The following is a 23,359-nucleotide window of genomic DNA, read 5'->3' as shown; positions in this document are numbered from 1 at the left end:
CTCGAGATCAGCGCAACACTGATGCGTTGGTCAGAAATGGCCAACCAAAAGAGCGGAAAGTCTGACCAGATCTCTCCTCCTCCCCCCCATCTCCATCAGCCTCTCCGTTTCTCCATCCTTGTAACCCCTCCTTTCGGTTGTTTAGGAGAGTCATCCGTCACCAGCGGTGGTTACTGAAGTGTGAAATTAAAATCAGGGAGGTGCTTCCCCCATTCCCAACCCTACATACCCTACATATACAGACACTGACACACACACACACACACAATATGGATATGATCGGACCATTGGGCGCAATAAAGTTCGTTTAAGCCCCTATGATTCTATCGCTGAGATAATCAAGACGTCAGCATCGTGTCATATGATGGACATATGACAGGTGACCACCTGTGCTGGCAGTCCAGCATGCTCATGATGACATCACTATGCTTTCATGAAGATAGTGTGTGATTAAGCCTGACAAAAACTTTCAAGTCACGTTTATTTCTATAGCGCTTTTAACAATAGACATTGTCGCAAAGCAGCTTTACAGAATTTGAATCACTTTAAACATGAGCTAAAAGGGACTGAGTACAGTTAACGATTTATATGTTGGTGGGACCTTTGCTTCCTTTGAAAACACATTTTGACATTCCCGACTCACATTTTTTTAGATATCTGCAACTCCGTAGTTTTGTCTCCATGCACCTTCCTTCCTTCCCATCATTACCAACAGATTGTCTTCTAGATAAACTGATTAAGATTCCTCCTTACATTAAGGAGACAATAGGAACAGTGTACTCTCTACTTAATATGGATAATTTGAAACCTTTAACAGCATTAAAACACAAATGGGAGGAGGAACTTAACACAGATATATCAGACACACAATGGCAGATTACTCTTAAAAATATACACTCATCGTCAATCTGTCTAAGACATACTGTCACTCAATTCAAAGTGGTTCATCGGTTACATTGGTCAAAAGCAAGGCTGGCGAGGATCAGATCTGACATTGACCCAATGTGTGACAGATGTAATACCGAGTCAGCTACACTATCACATATGTTTTGGAGCTGCCCTAAGCTATTTGAGTTTTGGGATTCAGTATTTGCTTTCTTGTCCAGAGCTTTAGAAGTTAATATTGAACCATCTCCAGTTGTTAGTATTTTTGGAGTAACACCTGAAGAACTTAGTATAGGCAACTGGGGCAAAACAGTTGTAGCATTTGCAACACTACTTGCCAGATGCATTATATTAAGGAAATGGAAAGACAAATCCCCACCTACTTTTCAACACTGGATTAATGATGTCATGTACTATCTGATACTTGAAGAAATTCGGTATCATATACAGGGTAATAACCTTAAATTCTGTCACATCTGGCAACCTGTCCTTACATTAGTTGAAAAGACAGATTCTAATGACATTGTAATGATATAAATCCTACTGTGAAGGTGGTCCTCCTTTTAATTTACTCTTTATTTACTTCTAGTTATCCCCTTTTTTTCTCTTTTCCCTATTTGAATGTCTATTTATAGCAGTGGGAAGTATCACTCTGTACGATATAATATGCACCACGTAAACCGCTGTGAACCTGCTGTATGTTGTATGAATGCTTTGTTTTGTGTTGTCTTGCTGGTTCTGTTTTACTTTTAAAGTGGTGGTGCGATAGGGTTGGGTGGGTCGGGGTTTGTTGTTGTATGTTTGTTTGTCGTATGTCAAAACACAATAAAAAGACTTCAGATAAAAAACAAAACAAAACATGAGCTAATTTTATCCCTAATCTACCCCCGATGAGCAAGCCTGTGGCGACGGTGGCAAGGAAAAACTCCCTCAGACGACATGAGGAAGAAACCTCGAGAGGAACCAGACTCAAAAGGGAACCCATCCTCATTTGGGCGACAACAGACAACATGATTATACAGGGTATCTGCACAGTTCTGATAACAAAAAATAATACTTTTTAAGGCCATTTTAAGACCTGTGAGAATAAAAAATAAGACCACTACCGCGGGGAAAAAATATTTTAAAAAATCAGACTCTAGGCTATTATGGTCAAAGCATATTTATATTTTAATCAGTGCATCTCCAGTTTACGAACAGAATCTTGTCTTTCCCACAAGTAAACGATTTTGCATATTCAGAATCAGGGAACATTGCCCTGAAGACGGTGCCCACGTCTTCGTTCGAATTGTAGGAGTGGTGTCGGTCAATCGTTTGCAGAACCCACAGTATTTCAGCCTTAAGTGTAGCGGTCGAGGCGAAAGCACCGAAGGCACTTGTGCTGGGAGAAGTAGGCACCGAAGGGAAAGTGGGCTTTGCGCTAACGTTTGCAACCGGTGCTGCAAACATCTGCATGGGAACTGTTGTTACCTGACTGGCGGCAAAGCGTTTATGCTTTTCCCCTTTCATGTGAGCGTCAAGGGCAGTAGAGCCCATTGTTCCCAACTTTATGTCTTTCTTGCAGAGTTTACACCGAGCTTCATTTTCGGACGTTGCTTTTGACAACCAACCGCTATATTTCTGGTCCTCGAGCCACTTGTCCCTAAACTTACTGTACACTTCCCCATCCTACATGTCTGCCACGCTAAAGAAACCACTTCTTCGTCTTTTCCCACAACACTATAAGGAAAACACTGCCCCCTAAGTGCAGGGATGGCAACAGGAAAATTTTATTTCAGCTGAAACTCCGAACGGGGGGTTCAGGGGGGCTCTGCCCCCCTGAAGTTTTAGCCTTTTTAGCCTCTTCTACCTATTTTCTAGCCATTTTACATGTATATTGTGTGAAAAATACATGATAAAAATAAGTAAGTATCTAAAGTTTAATAGAAAAAAAGACAACTTACTCTGACTGCCCCAGGCATATTTACGAAGTGCAATAACATCCGAGTGTTTCTTGACCTTAGAAGCATGGTCAATTAATGCCACACAGCCACGGGATCCGTAGTTGATCACATCGTTACAATAAATGCAAAATGCTTTGCCAGGCAAATCGCACTTCTTGATAAACTGTTCAAGCGTCTCGCTGATCTCCTCGATCTTTTTTCCAAGTTTCACTTTCGTAGTAACTGTCCGCTGTAGCCAATCCCAACGAAATTTGTTCTTGACATTGTCAATTTCAGCCACCGATGCTTCTTGATCTCGTGATAAAAACTTCATATTTCCGCGGAAAACAATGCTCTCAAAACCTCGTGCAAGACATTTCGCTAAAGGCAAAATGGCGGCCAGTGAAATGAAACATGCTTTCGCATTGGTTGAATCCTTCACTTCGCAACCAATCACAGACTCGTTTGCTTATTTTCATTGTTACACTCGATATAGAAGCTTCCGTTGTTCGCGAGACATGTGGTTTCGATACGATTAGACACTAATCTCTGTAGCAGCAATAAAAGTTAGGTACCTAACCCCCCCTAAAACTTTTCTCTATGGATTTAGACGTTCCACAAAAATGATAAAATTGAAATTCAAAATGGCGGATTTCCGCCGTTCGGCGGAAAATTGCCATCCCTGTAAGTGTTGTGTGACGCCTGTGTTTTTCGGTACAGAGCGGTCTTTTTGCCATCATCTTGTTACACATTGACGTGCGCTGTTTGAACAACGTTAGCACGGAAAAAAAAAATGTACAAACATATATTTTTGTGCCCCGATGAAATTTAATGCCACCCATATGAAAATTAATGCCACACTTCAAAATACTAGCAAAATATAAGGTTATTTAAGGCCTTAAACGCCATATACTGTATATCAGACTTTTTAAGGATCCGCGGACACCCTGTTATAACATGAACTCAGTTTCGTTGATGTTATAACTCTTCATTGATGGAAACTTTGAACTTGTGATGATTAAAAGCTGGCCATATATACATCGTATCTACCGATACTCACATCGTGTAGCAGTTTCTCCAGGTTCTCCTGCAGCTCGTAGAAGTACCGGGAGGTGATGAGGCCCTCTCGCGATTTCTCCAGGCAGTCTCGGGACAGCTCAATCACCTGGTGGTGGATGAAGCTCAAGACACCGTCGGCCAGATGCATGACCTTCTCTGGAGCTGAGGAGGACAGGAACTCGGCCAGACGTTCCTCCATCTGAGCCGTGGCCTGGAGGGACAGGAGATACATGAGGTTTACAGTGGAATACACTTTACTCAGTATGGTCCAGGTACACAGTGGAAGCTAAAAAATAATAATAATAATTCGGCAGATATACACACATGTATATAACCTACAGTATGCTGCGTACTGCTTGAAGCTTGTAAAAATGTAGAACTTGATATTCCAAGCACAGCGACCGTATTATTGTGTTGTGCGCTACATCAAAATTCAGTTCGTTTTAGTTCATGATATCCCACGAGTAATTCCAGGTAGGCGGCAGATGTATAACTGAAAACTTTATAACCGATATGAACGACACAAGTGAGTGCACATTCCTCTGCTCTGAGCTCTTTCAGTCCAGATCATGAGGGGCAAAAAACTTTAATGAATTTACTGCAAATTATGCTTCATTCTCACACCCTTATTAATTTTATTCATTTCTGCTACTGTCGGAGATGACCCTATAAAATCGATGTGCTGATAAAGAACTTTAATCCATATAAATTTCACAGACACTGGCTTCAAGGAGTTACCCAACTCCAATGTGTGTGAGGTGTTTTTTTTTTTTTTTAATAAGTCTGCAGTGACATTTGAATTTAATTTAATTTTACACTGTCATTCTCGAGATATAGCTCACCTTCGGGAAACGCTCTTTGTAAACATGGTTCATCATGACGATCTCATGGTCGAAAGATATGGGAGAGCGCCCAGGGCTGAATGTTAAAAGACAAACAAAAAGACCAATTAAAATCTGTTTATTCATAACACTGAAAAAGTCTGCAGTGAACAAGACTACATATGTAGTACATATGTAGTAGCATTTCTACGAAGCTTTCTGGTGGTATTGTGTATGCGTATGTGTGTGTCTGAGTATGGGAGGGTGTGAGCTCTGTGTGAGTCACGCTGGCGAACTGAGAGAAAACGGTCATGTGACTGGGTGGATGAGGTCATGCTTTTAGTCATCCATCGACAGCTTGACTGGTCTATTAGAAAGCCTAATTGAATGAGAACACACTCATATTGGCACAGTAGGTCAACCTCAAGGGTGCAGTTTCTCACTGCACTAGTGCAAGAACCGTGAACAGGGGTATCCTAACACCAGGGGTATCTACAGGAAAATATCTCGGCGCGATCAAGCTTAGGCCGCAGGAAGAAAAGGTCAACTCTGATGACGCAAGTGATATCCCAAGGACGCTGCATTAACAGTCACAGTGAGCGTATTTCAGGTCCTGACGGACAGCGTGTCTTTTCCCCTTTATTAAATAAAACATGCGTCACATGGATCGACGTGTGGCCGCTGACAGATTTAGCCAGATAATGACGTGCTGTAATGGTTCTTTTAATTAAAGAAGAAAAATTGATATTAAAAATTCCACAGTAATTTGAAAGACTTTCTCATGAGAGTTATAATTGGATGAAAATATTGTATTAGATCGTGTGCATATCGAGAAAACAGGGTCTTTGTCCTGCATGGTCAGCCTTTACCAGTGAGAAAAGAACTGAGGAAGCACTGGTTGTGTTTTAGGGACAAGGAGAGAGGCCTATCATTAGTTGTCCTGGTAAGGATTGGTTTCGAGCTCAACAGACTAACAGGTGCTTCTGAGAGCACAGAAACCAAAGCACAGTGCACGTGTGTATACGTGATTGTGTGTCATGGATCGATCCAGCAAAACGTATTTGCCAGAATGGGACTGGGCCAAAAAGCAAAGCACAAGGCTTCAAGTTGCACTATTTTGCGACAGAGATGTCAGTGATGAAGTCCAATTAGCTGACAAGTCAGAACGACGACTCAGTCAGAGCAGATCTCAGCTGTTTTCTCTGATCATTCTGCCATTGACTTTAAAGTGACTATCCTGCTGCCTGTACACATGTTTTGCACTAAGTATTCTATCCATATTCACTGGATATGAGCAGCTGCGCACTTTGATTGGCTACTCGACTACTAGGATATCAGCTCATATACCATGAGTAGAGAAAAGTAAAGTGGCGGAGCGTGTTGCTGAACCAATCGAGGACGAAATAAAAACTATCCTTGAAAACAAAACCCCAAAAATCGTCATCAAGTATTTAAAAGAAACAGAAATAGCTAAAAGAATATAGTTTTTTGGTCCCCCCCCCCAATATCTCCTGTTCCGCAGTAATGCACCTTTAAGTTGGTTTGCCAACTGCCAAAAAATGCTAAAGAAGAAGAAAACCCAAAAAAAAAAATACAAAAAAAAAAAGCAACAAAATATGGAAGAAAAGTATTTCATGGTGAGAACGTATCTTTTTTTATTTTTCAAGAATTATTATTATAATATTACATTTTAAAGTGCATATCATGGGTAAATTCAGGAGCAAGATTAATGTAATTCTCCTATTTTATATTAAACTTTGGTCAAATATCTGTAACATTCTGCATTCTCTGCAATTTTTTTTACCTTGCGCAATACCAGAAAAATCCAGTTGAAATCAAGCCATTTGAGGCGAATTGGTCCGCCTCGGAAAAACTTTGCATTTGGATTTCCTGGGAAACATTGATTTTTGTGACGTCGCGTGTGGGACGCCTCCCTCTGAATCCTACATCAGCGCTGGTTTGTTTATGAGAAAACGACCTGGTGGTTTTCTGCAAATTTCTTCAACGTTATCGCGTAATTATTAAAATGGTTAACAGATGTATCGTAGGAGGGTGTAGCAACACCAATCTTGATGGGATTAGTACTCATCGTTTCCCAAAAGACGGGACAATGAGAGAGAAATGGGAGCGCTTGGTCTACACAGGCTGTGCACTGAAACCGTGCAAAGCTCTCGCAGCCTGCTGGCGCTTCCGCAGGTAACGTCACGAATCTGGCTCCAGACTCCCTTGGGGTTTTTCCAGACGCGTTTTGTTATTTTATTTTTTTCTGCTGTAGACAGACGGCCTTGTGCAAAATTACCCTTCTGGATGAGTGTAAAGGGACATTTTTTCATATAAAAAAACCACGAAATTGGTCCAGAATATGCACTTTAAACTCTATTTCTGGTTGAGAGTACGTCGTGTGCATTCTGGCTGCCGCTTCTCACCGGAGCTTTTTATTTTCGCTCCTTTTTTTTTTTTTTTTGCATGTTTGATGTTTGTTTTTGTCCGTCAGTGGTGGTGTCGCTCCGGACCCAGTTTTGGGTGTTGGTTCCCTCCAGGACTTGGTTCGCTCGCTATGGACTGCAGCTCATTTTAACTTCGTGGTTGTCCAGTGTAGCAGTGCTTTAGTGCTTGGCGTGATGTTCCGAGCGATGTTGCTCGGTGGTGTCGCGATGGCTGTGTAGGTGGGTTTGGGACATACCAGCGCTCTGCGTCGCGGTGCGTCTGTGCTCGCTTTTTGGATCCATGGCGTGGTGTTCTGAGTGATGCTGCCCGGCGGCGGCGCAGCAGCTATGCTGGCGGTGTGGGACTTGTTTTCGTGCGCCTTTTGGTGGGACCGTGGCTGCTACACCACTGGAATGACATCCTGGCCTCTGGTGGACTTTTTTTTTTTCCTCCTCTTTTCTCTATAATTGTAAAGCAACCTCGGGTTTTGAGAAAGGCGCTATATAAATTGAACTTATTTTATTATTATTATTGCGTTTTTCACAAATTGCTACTGTCATTTCGCCGGTTTGTTTACATTCTAAGCGGAAATTATTTTGTTGGACGTTTTGCATTAAATATTTATTGATCGAATTTGCAAAAAATAAAAATAAAAATGCTCTGTTTCTCAAAATCCAGTAAATGTGGATAGAATAAAACAGTTATTCCAGTCAATCTCGTCGTACACGGCTTATAGCCGACTCGGTGCTACAGTATGCGCCTCGGTGGCTATTAGCTCACGTACGACTCGATTTCGTGGAATAACTTAAGCATTCACAAATAGTCATTTTGTGTGTCAGTGTAGTGACAAATAAATGAAATTCATGCGGCAGTCCGACAAACAGACACGATCCCCACAGGCACAGATTGTGCATTTAAGAAAAGTAATATAATGAAACGGAAAATTGACCACGAGCACCAATTCAGCAGGCTAATTTATAAAGAAATATGAATTACGTGTGTCTGAGCTGATTATTGCTCAGTCCAATAAAACTGTTCGTCTCTCCACCTTATTCCTCTAACGTTAAGAGAAAATGTGCCTTGTGTAGGAAGGGAAAATTCACAATGCAGATATTTTTAGCTTCATTTAAATCAACGCTGACAGACTAATTCAACGAGAAAGCTCGGTTAGGGAGGAAGTGGGAATCTGACAGCTCTCTTTTCACCATTTTCACCATTCCGGCAACATTTCTCCAGGAAAACTCTTCCCCCCCAAAAAAAACCCTCCAGATATGACACATTCATGATGGATGATGACATCTATGTTGCACTCACTGTGTGCTTGTGTGGGAAACTATCGCAGCTGTAGGAGGCCTGATGTGTTGAAAAAAGAAGCACTGCTGTACCGAGTCACTCGACAGAGGAAGGTCATAAAATTAGCATATGATTGCTTCATTTCCTAGGCTCCAATTAAGCAGGAGAGATTTTTCTGGTGATGGAGAATTCTGGAAAGATGTAATGGGTAAAATGTGTTAATAGCTCGTCTAGTGCAGGTCATTTAATATTTATGGATCTAATAATCTTGATCTACAGAACCCCCACTGGGGGAGCCTAGATAGCACATCGGGGCTGGCCACGGTTTTCCTGAATAAATCATCTTAACTGAAAAGACGGAGGGGTGGAGTGAGAGATAAAAAGAAGCCTTTAGAAAGAAAGAAGCTTTGAGTAACGATGAGAAGGAGAACGGTGCTGTGTCGGTAGGAATGACAGGAAACTTTAATGAGATGAGTGAGCGGTGTTGGTTTCGCATCAAAGCTCAAGTTGCTTGGCCCTTGAGGTGCCACTGAAAAGAGAAACGGACATCACGGAGATGTGTTCGAGTGTGTATATGAGCGTGGAGGTGTGCGTGTGTGCGCACCTGAGGCTGCGGGAGCGCGGCCGCATGGCTGGCGATCTCCTGCCCTCTTCGTCAGTGATGCTCTCGGAGCTGAAGTGCTTGGTGAGGAAGTGCAGCTCGTCTGCAGTGGGCTGAAAGGGCAACTGGTGCAGCTTCTCCTGGGATGAACATGATGACTGTGAGAAGCAGAGAGGGAGGGATTACAAACGCAGAAGGCACGGCACAAGCTGCGGCGACGGTCAAATGAGCGGGTGATAAATTTGACCGTATTCTTTCAAACGACAAAATAAACCCCAAACATGCTGTAAGCAATGCTGCGTTCAACTTAACTTGGAAGTCGTAACTAGGAATTTCACAGATGTCTAATATTTTTTGCTTGAATTCAGAAGTACATAATTATAACACTGGATCTACGGTACACTACCGTTCAAAAGTTTGGGGTCACTCAGACAATTTTGTGTTTTCCATGAAAAGTCACACTTTTATTTCCCACCGTAAGTTGTAAAATGAATAGAAAATATAGTCGAGACATTTTTCTGGCCATTTTGAGCATTTAATCGACCCCGCAAATGTGATGCTCCAGAAACTCAATCTGCTCAAAGGAAGGTCAGTTTTATAGCTTCTCTAAAGAGCTCAACTGTTTTCAGCTGTGCTAACATGATTGTACAAGGGTTTTCTAATCATCCATTAGCCTTCTGAGGCAATGAGCAAACACATTGTACCATTAGAACACTGGAGTGAGAGTTGCTGGAAATGGGCCTCTATACACCTATGGAGATATTGCACCAAAAACCAGCTAGAATAGTCATTTACCACATTAGCGATGTATAGAGTGGATTTCTGATTAGTTTAAAGTGATCTTCATTGAAAAAAAAACAGTGCTTTTCTTTCAAAAATAAGGACATTTCAAAGTGACCCCAAACTTTTGAACAGTAGTGTAGAAATAATATTCACATGACAAAAGTTTCTTCTAAGTCTGGCCTTCGTTCTTTTTCCTTTTCGGCTGCCAAACTGTTTCGTAGTCTTGATGGCAGTATCAAGAAATCCTTCTGTGAGGGCTTTTACTAATAATTATTGGTCTAACGTTAATTATTAGTCTGTGTACTCTGTACGTATTTAAGTATTGGCACTAATCTGACCTTCGATATCATTTCATCTGATGCTATGTAGAATTGTTAATGGAGTTTCTTATTTTTTGTTTTATTATTATTATTAATTTTTGTTAAGTACTTATACAACATTCCTTTAACTAAACACAGCTCCAATGTAAATAAGGTTTATCTTTTTGGATTCTGCGTATAATAAAGTTTAAACTAAACTAAACTAAAAGTGCTTTTGTTAAATTATGTTATGGGTTTTAGTTTATGGTGTATACCTTCTCAGAACAGTGAATCTTGTCAATGTTAAAATCATCATCTTTCGGCTGCTCCTGATTAGGGATCGCCACAGCGGATCTTTCATCTCCATTGCTCCCTGTCCTCCGCATCCTTCTCTACCACTTTCATGTCCTCTCTCACCACATCCATGTATCTCCTCTTTGGCCTTCCTCGTTTTCGTTTGCCTGGCAGCTCCATCCTCAACATGCTCTGCATCTCTTCTCAGGATGTGCCCAGACCATCTCAGTCTCATCTCTCTTAGCTTCATTCCCAAGCTCTCCACATGTGCTGTCCCTCTGATGTGCTCGTTCCTTATCCTGTCCAACCTCCCATCGCAAACCTTAACATCCTCAACTCCGCCACCTCCGACTTTGCCTCCTGTCTCTTCGTTAAGGGTACGGTCTCCAATCCATACATCACAGCTGGTCTCACTACTGTCTTATACAGCTTACCTTTCACTTTTGCTGGGACTTTCCGATCACAAATGACTCCTGAAATCCTTCTCCAACTGCTCCACCCTGCCTGCACTCTCTCTCTCACCTCACTATCGCAGCCCCCATTTTCCTACACAGTTGACCCCAGGTACTTGAATTCACCAACTTTCTTTACGTCTACTCCTTGCATCTTCACTACACTCTCATCCCCATTCTCATTGATGCACATGTATTCTGTTCTGCTCCTGCTCACCTTCATTCCAATGCATACCTCCATCTCTCCAAACCCAACTCATCCTCCACATATCACAATATCATCAGCAAACATCATGTTCCATGGTGACTCTTGCCTCACTTCATCCGTCAAGCTAGTCAATGTTAAATATTTGCCCAAATATAACACGTCTGTAAGTAAATACTTCTATAATTTTATTTATTCCATCCACATTCACTGGATATGAGCAATCGCATGCTCTGATTGGCTACTCTATTACTAGGCTATCAGCTCACATAGGGTAGTATCTCAGTGGGCTGTGACAGCCTGCGACTAGTTGGAGACACAACAATTGCGATAAAATATGCGAATTAGCAACAATGTTCACTTGGAATCACACTGAATTGATATTCGCATATTTTATCGCAATTGTTGTGTCTCCAACTAGTCACAGCCCAGTGAGATACTGGCAATAACGTGAGTGGAGAAAAACAAAATGGCGGACCACATCAAGTCAGATACATATATGTTACGCAGCTGGGCGGTCCGTATCGTGAAATACCGTGACCGAGGTCTTAAAAGTACTGACCGAGGCCAGGGTCACAGTATTTCACCATATGGTCCGACCTTAAGCTGGTAAATAATATATTTTTTTTCTTTACCAAATTCTAACAGAAAACGAGAGCGCCCGAAAGGGAAAACCGAGCCGAGCCGCCATTTTGAATCCTCATTCACGGCTGTAATGCAAATGGCTTCCTCCTCGGAATACAAGTGCACTTCCATGGCAGGAAAAAAAACTACATTTTGCCGCCCATGTCGTCCCCTATTTATACAAAAAGGAGTCATTCAGGATTCAGCCATGTTTTTGCTCGGCGTTAGCAGCAGTTAGAGGTTTTTAGCTTTCTCCTGAAATGTTTCTTTTATTTCTTCTTCCTCAGGGTAGTAAAACTCGCTTTCGCTGTGAACACTGTCGTTATCGCTGTCCATGCTGTAAAATTAATGCTATTCTCCTGAGAAATGCTGGCAAAAATTTACTGATTTTTGATAATCTTATAAATAAATCTTATTTTAAAAAAAAGATAAATGTTGACAAAAAATGCTACTATGTTTGTTGTTGTGAACGAGCGAGTCGCCAGAGGTCTGTAACCGGGGTCCGTAACTGGGGTCCGTATCATAGGATACGGACCCGCTCGCCAGCCAATCAGAGCGCAGGATTTGATGGAAACCGCACCGCGAAAAAAATAAATAATATTATCAAGTATTTTAAAGAAACAGAAATAGCTAAATAATGTATCCCCCCCACAAATATCTCCTATTCCACCCTCCAGCCCAGTTGGTGTCAGCAACGCAGCTTTAAGTTGGTTTGCCACCCACCAAAAAAACCCTAAAGAAGAAAATGGCGGAACGTGTTACTGAATCAACTGAGGACGAAATAAAAACTCTACCCGAAAACAAAACCCCAAAAAATACAAAAAAACCAAAGCAACAAAATATGGAATACAAGTATCTGATGGAAAGAACGTATTTTGTTTTCAGCATTATCATCACATTTTTCACAAATTGCTACTGTCATTTCGCTGGTTTGTTTACATTCTAAGCAGAAATGATTTTGTCGGCTGTTTTGCCTAAAGTTTTTATTTCATCAATTTTGCAAAAAATAAAAATGCCGTTTCTCAAAATCCAGTGAACGTGGATAGAATAAAAGAGTTATTCCACTCAATCTAGTCATACATGGTTTATAGCCGACTCGGTGCTATGCGCCTTGTCGGCTATCAGCTCACGTACGACTCGATTTCGTGGAATAACTTAATTTTTTACTGCTGGTTGTGTAAACAAACAAACAGTCTTGTTGTCATCACCATATCTTTGCTGAACTCAGCATTGAGGACACCCTCCTGACTTTCTGAAAAAGGAATTTCAAATCGAGGGGACGTTTCCTTTGGTTTTACCGAGTCACAAGTCAGAAAGCTCTGAGTTACGGTACGAGCTTCAGTTGAATGCAGCATGCTCAGAAAGAGCTTTGAGGCCGTTCTGTACTACGAGAGGTGCACTGGAGAGTGAATAAGCAGAGTGAGCTGCCATTATTAGTTTGATAATGCCATGAATGGACATGCCATGAATTTCTACACATCTAAATGTGTCAAAAATATATGAATAAATAGAAGTGCCAGTTCTATGCGTTGCCCTCAAATACTGTATGTTCGTGCTGTCCTTATAAGCAAAAATACCCCAGAAAAGAAAGGAAAAAAAAATCCTGCCTTTTTATACAATAATGCAAGCAACCAGGCGATATCAGGACCAGACACGGACAGGAAGCGATCTCAGAACGAACGAAAGAAACACAGTTTAGAAGTTCTGTTTAAAAGCAAGCGCGTGCTGCACTATACAAACCTAAGCCACTGTATTTTCTATTTGAAGTGTATATCAGGCTTAAAGCTGGGTAGCCAGTACATGAAAGGAAACTGAGATTTTCCACCATATGTCCAGGCAATTTAGATACCAATATGATATGGCAGATTGACATTTTTTTTTTTTTTAAACTTCAATTTCGTCATCCCTACAAGCGAGTTCTCTGCCCTGTACAACATCCATCAGATCTGAAAGGGTAAGAACCGACATGCAATTCCTCCAAGATAAGAAGTCTGCCACTGCTTCTTTTTGAACTGTTGCTCATTATGTGACACAGAGCAGCTTAGTGCACTTGACAGAAAGAACTAACTGCCTCGTTTCTGATGCCTTCTGACTGTGAGTGACCGAGAAGAAAGGAATGGCACGCTGTCCATCCAAAGCCATTAAACTTGTCATGTGCCAACGACAGGGTGAATGACTTATCCCAGATTGAGAAATTTCATCTCATAGACTCGTGTGTGAAATATGTTATTCTGCAGCAAAGCACAGGGAAATAGACAGGAGTTCAAGGATAGATAGCAGGCTGAGCCAGACTGATGTGCTTTGAAGAGTGAGCAGTCTAATAATCAGAGCTCCTTTGTAGAAGATGCATCAATACAAGTCAGTGGTGCTCCAACAGGCTAAAGAAAGCTGCTTCAAAGCTGCAGGTTATCCCACCGCAATCAATGAGATACACCACGAGGGAAAGGACTGCAAATCAAATGCAACATTGATGGATTTACAGGCGTGCAGCAGACAAACTTTGAAAAGCACACACACACACAGCTGTACTCACTGAAACTGTTGAGCTGGGAGTGTTGGTTCCGTACCCTGAAGAGGGCAGAGAGGCGAGAGACCAGCGCCGGCCATCCGTCCTACGAGAACACAAACAAAGATGAACTCAGCGTGATATAAATAAGTTTATTCCATCCACATTCACTGGATATGAGCAACCGCGCACTTTGATTGGCTGCTCTACTACCAAGTCAAGTTTGTTTGTATAGTGCTTTTAACAATAGACATTGTCCCAAAGCAGCTTTACAGAATCTGAATGACCCAAGACATGAGCCAATTTTATCCCTAATCTATCCCCAGTGAGCAAACCCGTGGCGATGGTGGCAAGGAAAAACTCCCCCAGACGACACGAGGAAGAAACCTCGAGAGGAACCAGACTCAAAAGGGAACCCATCCTCACCTGGACGACAACATGACTAGAACATGAACAGTTTTAACATGAAGTCAGTTTCGTTGATGTTATAAACTCTTCATTGATGGAAACTTGAGTGCAAAACTGTTCATGACAACTGCAGTCCTAAAGTTAGCAAGTCAACTGTAGTCCTCAGCCATAAAAGCATTACTGTAAGAGTCCAGAGCGTCTTCCAAGTGCGACTTTCAACTGTCCATATGGGGCCGTCCTCTACAGGAGCGATGTGATGAGACTCCAACCAGACATAGGGCATCAGGATGGATCAGGCAGGTCCGAGGAGCAGAAGAGGTCAGCATCTCGATCTCAGGATTGGTCTCAGCTCATATACCGTGAGTAGAGAAAAACAAAATGGCAGAGCGTGTTGCTGCACCAACCGAGGACAAAATAAAAACTCGACTCGAAAACAAAACCCCAAAAAATCTCATCTCATTATCTCTAGCCGCTTTATCCTTCTACAGGGTCGCAGGCAAGCTGGAGCCTATCCCAGCTGACTATGGGCGAAAGGCGGGGTACACCCTGGACAAGTCGCCAGGTCATCACAGGGCTGACACATAGACACAGACAACCATTCACACTCACATTCACACCTACGGTCAATTTAGAGTCACCAGTTAACCTAACCTGCATGTCTTTGGACTGTGGGGGAAACCGGAGCACCCGGAGGAAACCCACGCGGACACGGGGAGAACATGCAAACTCCACACAGAAAGGCCCTCGCCGGCCACGGGGCTCGAACCCAGGACCTTCTTGCTGTGAGGCGACAGCGCTAACCACTACACCACCGTGCCGCCTACCCCAAAAAATATGGAATAAAAGTATTTGATGGTAAGAACATTTTAAATTTTTTTTTACATTTTTCACAATCACCACCGTAATTTCGCCGGTTTGTTTACATTCTAAGCGGAATTGATTTTGTCAGACATTTTGTATAAAAGTTTCGATTCATCAAATTTGCAAAAAATAAAAATGCTGTGTTTCCAAAATCTAGCGAATGTGGGTAGAATAAAACAGTTATTCCACTCAATCTCGTTGTACGTGGCTTACAGCTGACTCGGCTATCAGCTCACGTACGACTTGATTTCGTGGAATATCTGTTAAATATAAGCTGATTTAAATCCTTGAGAACTGAATAACAGTCAGTCAGCTGACTAGACACCAGACCTCAAACAAAACCAAACAAATATGCTTGGTTTTACAGGACTATGATCTGAGTTCAAGCAAGCAAAAGCAGCATTTAACCCCAAAGACAATGTACTGCATATACGATGGAGTGACGGAAACATTAACAGTGAAAACAATAAAAGCACAAACACACACATGCACATATTATCTGATTAAAACAACAGTTATGCAGATAGTCAGACATCTCATGTTGATCTAACTTCCTTAGTAAACAGACATGATGAAGAAAAGCAGGGAAATGTATGGATTTTAAGCAGAACAACAATCTCCCCAAAGCTCAGTTTTTAGATAGGGCTTGATTTGGAATGAAAGGAATAATCTGACAATACCTTGAAGTCAATTTCATGCAAAATCAGATCCACATTTAGGCCCAAATTCAACTTTAAGGGGTTCGGGAAGGTAATTTTTAAGGTATTTGACTTGGATGGAATAAAGTATTTGTGTAATTTCTTCAAATTATCATGACATGTAAGTATATTAGTGAGTGCTGTGGCCAAAAGTTTACATAATGATCATCATATCTGTATTTATATTTTTCACGGTCCAAATCCTGTGCTCTGATTGGTTGGCGAGCGGGTCCGTACCCTACAGTACGGACCCCAGTTACGGGCCCCAGTTACGGACCTCTGGCGAGTCGCTCGTTCACAACAACAAACATAGTAGCATTTTTTGTCAACATTTATCTTTTTTTAATAAGATTTACTTATAAGATTATCAAAAATCTTGTAAATTTTTGCCAGCATTTCTCAGGAGAATATCATTAATTTTACAGCATGGATAGCGATAACGACAGTGTTCACAGCGAAAGCGAGTTTTACTACCCTGAAGCAGAAGAAATAAAAGAAAACATTTCAGGAGAAAGCTAAAAACCTGTAATTTGCTAACGCCGAGCAAAAACATGGCTGAATCCTGAATGACTCCTATTTGTATAAATAGGGGACTACATAGGCGGCAAAATGTAGTTTTTTTTCCTGCCATGGAAGTGCACTTGTATTCCGAGGAGGAAGCCATTTGCATTACAGCCGTGAATGAGGATTCAAAATGGCGGCTCGGCTCGGTTTTCCCTTTCGGGTGCTCTCGTTTTCTGTTAGAATTTGGTAAAGAAAAAAATATATTATTTACCAGCTTAAGGTCGGTCCGTATGGTGAAATACCGTGACCTCGGCCTCGGTCAGGACTTTCAAGACCTCAGTCACGGTATTTCACCATACGGACCTCCCAGCTGGTAAATAACACATATATCTCACAGTATAATGTGATACCGCTTCAATTTTGCGAGGGCTATATTTACAGACCAATCTTATGAACCTCAGATTTATATAAATTTTTAAATCCAGTTTCTTGGTGTACAGCTATGTGACCAAGCCTGGATAAAATATTGACGTAAAACAGACAAATGCAGACAGCAGTTCACACTGGAATTATGACTACGTTTGGACTGCCAATCACAGATTTTGTCAATAATAACTACAAGCTACGGTACGTCCCAAAGTAAAAGTAATGCAGCTCGAACAGGAGTGTAATTAGGATGGTCTGACTTCCTGGCTGAATGAAAAAAGCGCCAAGGCATGTTGTGCACTGACAGTGATGCGGGAAACAGACACACAAGTGATGGGAAACAGTACCTGTCAGCCCTGTGCCCGTGACTGTGTGGGAAAGAGAACAGGATTAATAGGAGTGTCTGGGTATATAAAATAATGCTTTATATTTTCTTACACATCAATATACACATCAAATACGTCAGTGCCACAATGAAAAACTCACTTCAATTTACACTGCCTGGCCAAAGTAAAATATCACACAGTAATATTTCGCTGGACTGCATTTAGCTTTGATTTCGGCACACATTCACCGTGCCACTGTTTCGACAACCTTACGCAATGTCACAAGATTTATTTCCACCCAGAGCTGCATTAATTCTTCAGTGAGATCTTATCTTGCTGACAGCAGAGTCAAACTATTCTGTAAAGTCTTCTCCAGCACGTTCCCAAAGACTTTCAGGACTCTGTCGTGGCCAGTTCATGTATGAAAATCATGCCTCATGCTTCCCAGCCTGTTCCCCAATGACTCCTGGAACTTTTGTCTTGGAATATGCATGTGCCATTAGGGAAGAAAAAAAAAAAAATCCACTGATGTGATACCCTGGTCATCTAGTACATTCAGGTCGTCAGCTGACTTCATTTTATCGCCCCATGATGTTGCTGAGCCTCAATCTGACCAACTGAAGTAACCACAGATCAGAACACGGTCTCCAGAGGCTTGTACAGTGGCCACTACGCATGAAGGATGCATTACTTCAGGTGCTTCCCTTCTTACCCTGACACGCCCATCACTCTGGAATAGGATAAATCTGGACTCAGACCATATGACCTTTTTCCATTGCTCCAGAGTCCAATCTTTATGCTCCCGAACAAACTGGAGCCTTTTCTTCTGATAACAAGTGGTTTTCTTCTGGCCACACAGCTGTTTCGTCCCAATTCTGAGAATTCTCGCTGCGTTGTGCATGTAGAAATGCTCTTACTTTGACGATTCAACATAGCCATGAGTTCTATTATCAATTCTTTATGATTTAACTTTGTGTTTAAATGATCTCCAATCACAGAGAATCAAAGTTTTTTTTCCCCCAATCATATTTCTTACATGTATTTGACGGTTCACCACTATCCTTCCAGGTTTTAATAATGCATTGGAAAGTTCTTAACCCAATTCTAGTAATTTCAGTAATCTCCTTAGTTTGCTTGAAGCAGGCCAATAATTTGACCTTTTGAAATGCAGTAACATCTTTTCCATGAGCATGGGATACATCTTCCAACATGGGTGTTTAAGAAATGAGAAGCTACTCACTGCATCAGTTAGGGTTAAAAGAATTGTTGCCAGCTGAAACATATTAATCACTGCAGTAATTATCCAACCAAAGGCTCTTAAAGCGAGACGGCCTTTCGATTTCATAAAATCGGTGAAATTTAGTTCCCTCTGAAATTTGGTCATTGTGATATGCTTATTTTTGTAATATCTTTAAAAACCCAGACCATTCTGTGGCTGGGAAGCTGTTTAATTTGAGGGCATTCCCGAGCAAATAATGTGCATGAAATCACTCTCTTCGCGCAGTCAAGCAGTCAGAGGAAGTCCGTGTGCGCATGCGCACACTTACCCGAGTCGTCGTTTTCTTCATTTTTTGGATTTTACGGCAGCTGGCATCCAGTGTTGCATTACTGCCATCTACAGGTTTACCTTTGAGCGTGCACTGACAGTTCCATCATTCTGTCGCAAAACGAACAGCTGATCACACCGAGGTGCTCGCTGACCACCGATATTTATTAGTTAGGTCCTGTGTTTCCTTTCCCTCGTATATAACATAACGTCTTTTCTTCTCGCTTTCCGTTACTGTAGTCGGTCTTTCACGTTTCATTCGCACATTCGCGTCCTCCATTTTTCTCTCCTGTTTCAAACTTGTATCCCTCAATGCCTTGCGTGAGCAGGGAAAGCCCATCATGTCATGCATGACGTAGTATCTTGTATTGGGTCATGGTGAAGCAGGAAAAAATAGTGGAGAATTTAGGGCCACATGGCGCTGAATTCATTACTTATTCTATTTTTAAAAAAACTAATAAAATTGGAAGTCTGTGATTTGAATTCAGTAGCTTTCGGTCCACTAAACAAAAACAACTGGGTGTTGGGAAAATTCTTTTTATGACCTACACTTGAAAAATCTGAAAGGCAGTCTACCTTTAAGTATTTGTTTCTTTAAACCCAGGCAACTTTTTTTTTTTTTTTGCCCAGGCAGTGTAATTTCCAGGTGACTACCACCATTATCCATTAGATGGCACTGTTGATCCACTGACTTGCTGCAGAACAAGGCTTTGCATTTCAAGTCTAAACAATTCCTTTTCCTCTGCATGAGATCACCCTTTTTCTGTCTTTGCCCTCTTTCCAAGTGTTAATTCCTTATCATCTTGTCTGCAGCTTAGAACAGATTCACTCATTTAACTCACGCCTCGTCATTCTTCAAAGCTGCAAAGATGAGAGATGAGAAACGTTATGAAATAATTACAAGAGGCTGATTAACGACCGGCAGATGAGACACAAAGAGTGCCGGTTAACTCTGAATGACAGAAGGTGAAGAAGAGGTGTCATCTCTCTGGAAAGTGATGGTCTGATCTGGTCGTACAGAGATATCCTGAGCTGGGAGTGTCACTCACCTGCGGGCGGGCACGAAGGAGAAGTGGGCTGCAGTGTTCGGGGAGAAATTGCGTGGGCTGTCCAGGGGGCTGCTCCCTACAAACGACAGACAAACAAACGAGCCCTGAGCACATAAGACTTCACTTTATAACCGTTCTCACCATTTCTAAAGAACCACGATCAAAGAACATGCAGCACTTTTGTTCGATCAGGTTCAGAACGCGAATCAAAAAGCCGACATTGTTAATAACAGTGATTTACAGGAGACACACACACTTTTATATATGTTCTCCTACTTTTTTCTTTGCTCATGTACCAGATATACAACCTCTGTCACTCTCTCCTCTACATGGATGCACCTTTCAACACAAGGTTCTTGAGCAAAGATGTTTAAAATTACAGCTCTGATCAAAAGATTTTTTTGCATCTCAATACCTCAGTCATCATTAAGTGTTTTTTTTTCTCCCCCTCCTGAGTGAGCACCCACTTAAAAATAAACTAGAAGGTAAAATGGAAGGGACAACTAATCTCTCTATTGATGCAGGTCTCACATGAGGAGAGAAAAAGCTTTTTCATCATTTGTAGAAGAAAGCTTCTCTTGCGATCGATTTGCTCTATGCTCCCAGGCAAAAAGCTTCGGAGAACACTGTTCAAAGATGAGCTAAATTGGCGATAAATCTCTAGCCCTCCATAACCGGTTCTGTGTTTTTAGTGAAGGATTTACAAAGAAAAACCCAAAGCCTGACTTTAGCCTGTGGAAAAGCTTTAATCCTCAGGCATCATTAATCAACCCGGTAAAACCGAGCCGTGTGCGCTCCAACACCCGACTGAGAGACGGCACTGAGGTTGCACCTTCCTGCATTAATTATGTATTTGCCAACCGGCCAATGCTGAAATCTTTAATATTAATGAGTGCATATTTCTTTGTCAGGAAGTGTGCAGGAACAGCTGGGCACACCGAATGCGTATCCATCACAGAAAAAAGTGTTCGTTTAAAAATGAACCGGGTCACAGAGGGACTATTAGAAAGGGCTGGAGAGAACTCGTGCTCGACAGCAAATTATAATGTTCTCAAATTATAATATCGAGAAACCTATAGCTGGACAAGCCACTCGAAAGGGACATGGAAGTGTGCGTGATAAATCTAACCACAAATTTAAATTCTCAAGCATAGAAAAATAAACAATACAGCCATCAGACTGCTGAACTCATCGCCCATTTATTCTTCTGTCTTCTTAACCAGTCTTAGACAAAGTGAATGTATTTCACACTGGGGGATAATGGGACACACTCACTCATCGCTGCATGATGTTTCTGTCTCTATTCAACATCAAGGTCAATGAAGATGACTCCAGTATTAAGACTAATATGTTCGGACGAGGATCATTACTTTAATTACGAGCCACAGCCAACTCCTGAATTACTGGCACCCTTAAAGGAACCGGCTCGCCCTTCCTAGAATCCTCTGTACCAAGTCGCCATTTTTGATCAAAGCAATATTCCAGAAACAATCCGCAATACTCTGGTAACATCTTCGGACATCATGGATCTAAAAAATTCATCTCATCTCATCTCATCTCATCATCTGTAGCTGCTTTATCCTGTTCTACAGGGTCGCAGGCAAGCTGGAGCCTATCCCAGCTGACTACGGGCGAAAGGCGGGGTACACCCTGGACAAGTCGCCAGGTCATCACAGGGCTGACACATAGACACAGACAACCATTCACACTCACATTCACACCTACGCTCAATTTAGAGTCACCAGTTAACCTAACCTGCATGTCTTTGGACTGTGGGGGAAACCGGAGCACCCGGAGGAAACCCACGCGGACACGGGGAGAACATGCAAACTCCGCACAGAAAGGCCCTCGCCGGCCACGGGGCTCGAACCCGGACCTTCTTGCTGTGAGGCGACAGCGCCTCATATCACATCACCTCTCTAACTTCTAATTTCTCTCAAAGAATCTACTGGTACCTCTAAACAACATCGAAAATTTCTTATCTACAGAAAAAGCACTGTTCAGGGATCCCAGCAGTAATTGAAAAAAATAGAGGAATGTAAGAAACTATCAGCAGGGGTCAAAGGGGCTGCAAGCCCCGTGAAGCTGTTGAGATTTTAACATTTAAATATGCTATAGAACACATTTTTTACATAGATTTAACATAGAAAAGCAATAGAATTTAACAATGTGTATCTATTTGATGCCATATTTTGTAATCAATGACATAAGTGGCAAAAAAAAATTATCATTTATAAAAATTAGATGAAAATGTAGCTTTGAAGAATATACTACTTCTAACCCGGACATTGTTCCGCTATCTCTTTTATGGACGATATCTTTTTTCCACGACATATTGAATTAAGTTCAACGCATTAGAAACAAAAGCACGAACGGAGTTAAAACACATTTTCTAGCAAATGGGCGCAGCCATATTGTTTTCTCGTTCTATCGCGTACAGTCTCGCGGTATTTACATCAATTTAACTTCCGAGTGTTCCCGAATGTCAACGAGAACAAACGAAACTGACAAAAACATCGCTAAACAAGCAAACCAAATCAGAACGTATTCTGCTGGTCATTTTACTTAAACAAACATATTTTTAACGGATATACAAGAGATTTAAAAAAAAAAAAAAAAAAAAAAAAAACACCACCACTTTGGCTAGAAAAATAGCGGAATTCCGCTAAATAGTGGACGTCTGGGATCCCCGACTGTTGTGCACGTCATCTAAAATCCCTCAGACTTCTTTCCCAATTGGAAAACCCAAAGTGCTTTCAACAACAACAAAATGACAAGAGCTCAAATACAATTCAGTGGTCGAAATACTTTTTTCCCGTGTTCTGCAATATTGCAGAATGTCAAAATTTTGTTCTGCAATTTGGAAATATTTTCTGCAAATCCACAAGCCTCCATACTACACCCTTCTCAACCTAATAATGCCTACATTTACATCATATCTAGCTTTACAACTCATACCATTACTGTAATTCTTTATTCTCTCACTCTATTTTTAATTTCAGTCTTCACAGATCCTTCTCTGCAGCAAAGTTATCATTCCATGATCCCTCCACAGGTCTTTCATTCCCCTCGCCCTGACACTACGGGCTACTACAACTTGAAGTATACCAACTAACTCATAAATGTACTAGTTATCACACCCACACATTATCCTTCCACACAACATACTAATAAAGGTATTACCATAATAAAAAACAGAACATAACTGTTCTTCAAGAAACAAAACATTCATTTTCATGTTACACGTCATGTTACATTTTGTCAAGATTAAGTTTCTAGCTTGAACAATAGATTGTTACCCAAAATGTACTTCATTCAGTGTTTGCATCTGCAACCTGTAGTTTTAAATTGAAAGCAAGGTTTCAATTCT

The 23,359-nt window shown here is 41.4% G+C and overlaps 1 protein-coding gene across 13 annotated transcripts in view; it reads right to left on the bottom strand.

Moving 5' to 3' along the window:
- The window catches only part of mast2 (microtubule associated serine/threonine kinase 2), a 391,407-nt gene that overhangs the window by 40,000 nt on the left and 328,048 nt on the right, over positions 1–23,359 (bottom strand). For all 13 annotated transcript variants that reach the window (XM_060919978.1, XM_060919988.1, XM_060919981.1 and 10 more), the window contains 6 exons: positions 19,990–20,065; positions 17,416–17,436; positions 14,199–14,277; positions 9,012–9,166; positions 4,709–4,784; positions 3,868–4,077 (listed from right to left, as the gene is read on the bottom strand). In XM_060919978.1, coding sequence (XP_060775961.1) covers positions 3,868–4,077; positions 4,709–4,784; positions 9,012–9,166; positions 14,199–14,277; positions 17,416–17,436; positions 19,990–20,065 — 617 coding nt within the window. The remainder of the gene's footprint in view (positions 1–3,867; positions 4,078–4,708; positions 4,785–9,011; positions 9,167–14,198; positions 14,278–17,415; positions 17,437–19,989; positions 20,066–23,359) is intronic.

Source organism: Neoarius graeffei, chromosome 4, assembly GCF_027579695.1.
Source record: "Neoarius graeffei isolate fNeoGra1 chromosome 4, fNeoGra1.pri, whole genome shotgun sequence".
Taxonomy (NCBI): domain Eukaryota; kingdom Metazoa; phylum Chordata; class Actinopteri; order Siluriformes; family Ariidae; genus Neoarius; species Neoarius graeffei.
Note: the sequence above shows the minus strand (reverse complement) of the source record. Positions and strands in the feature narration are given on the sequence as shown.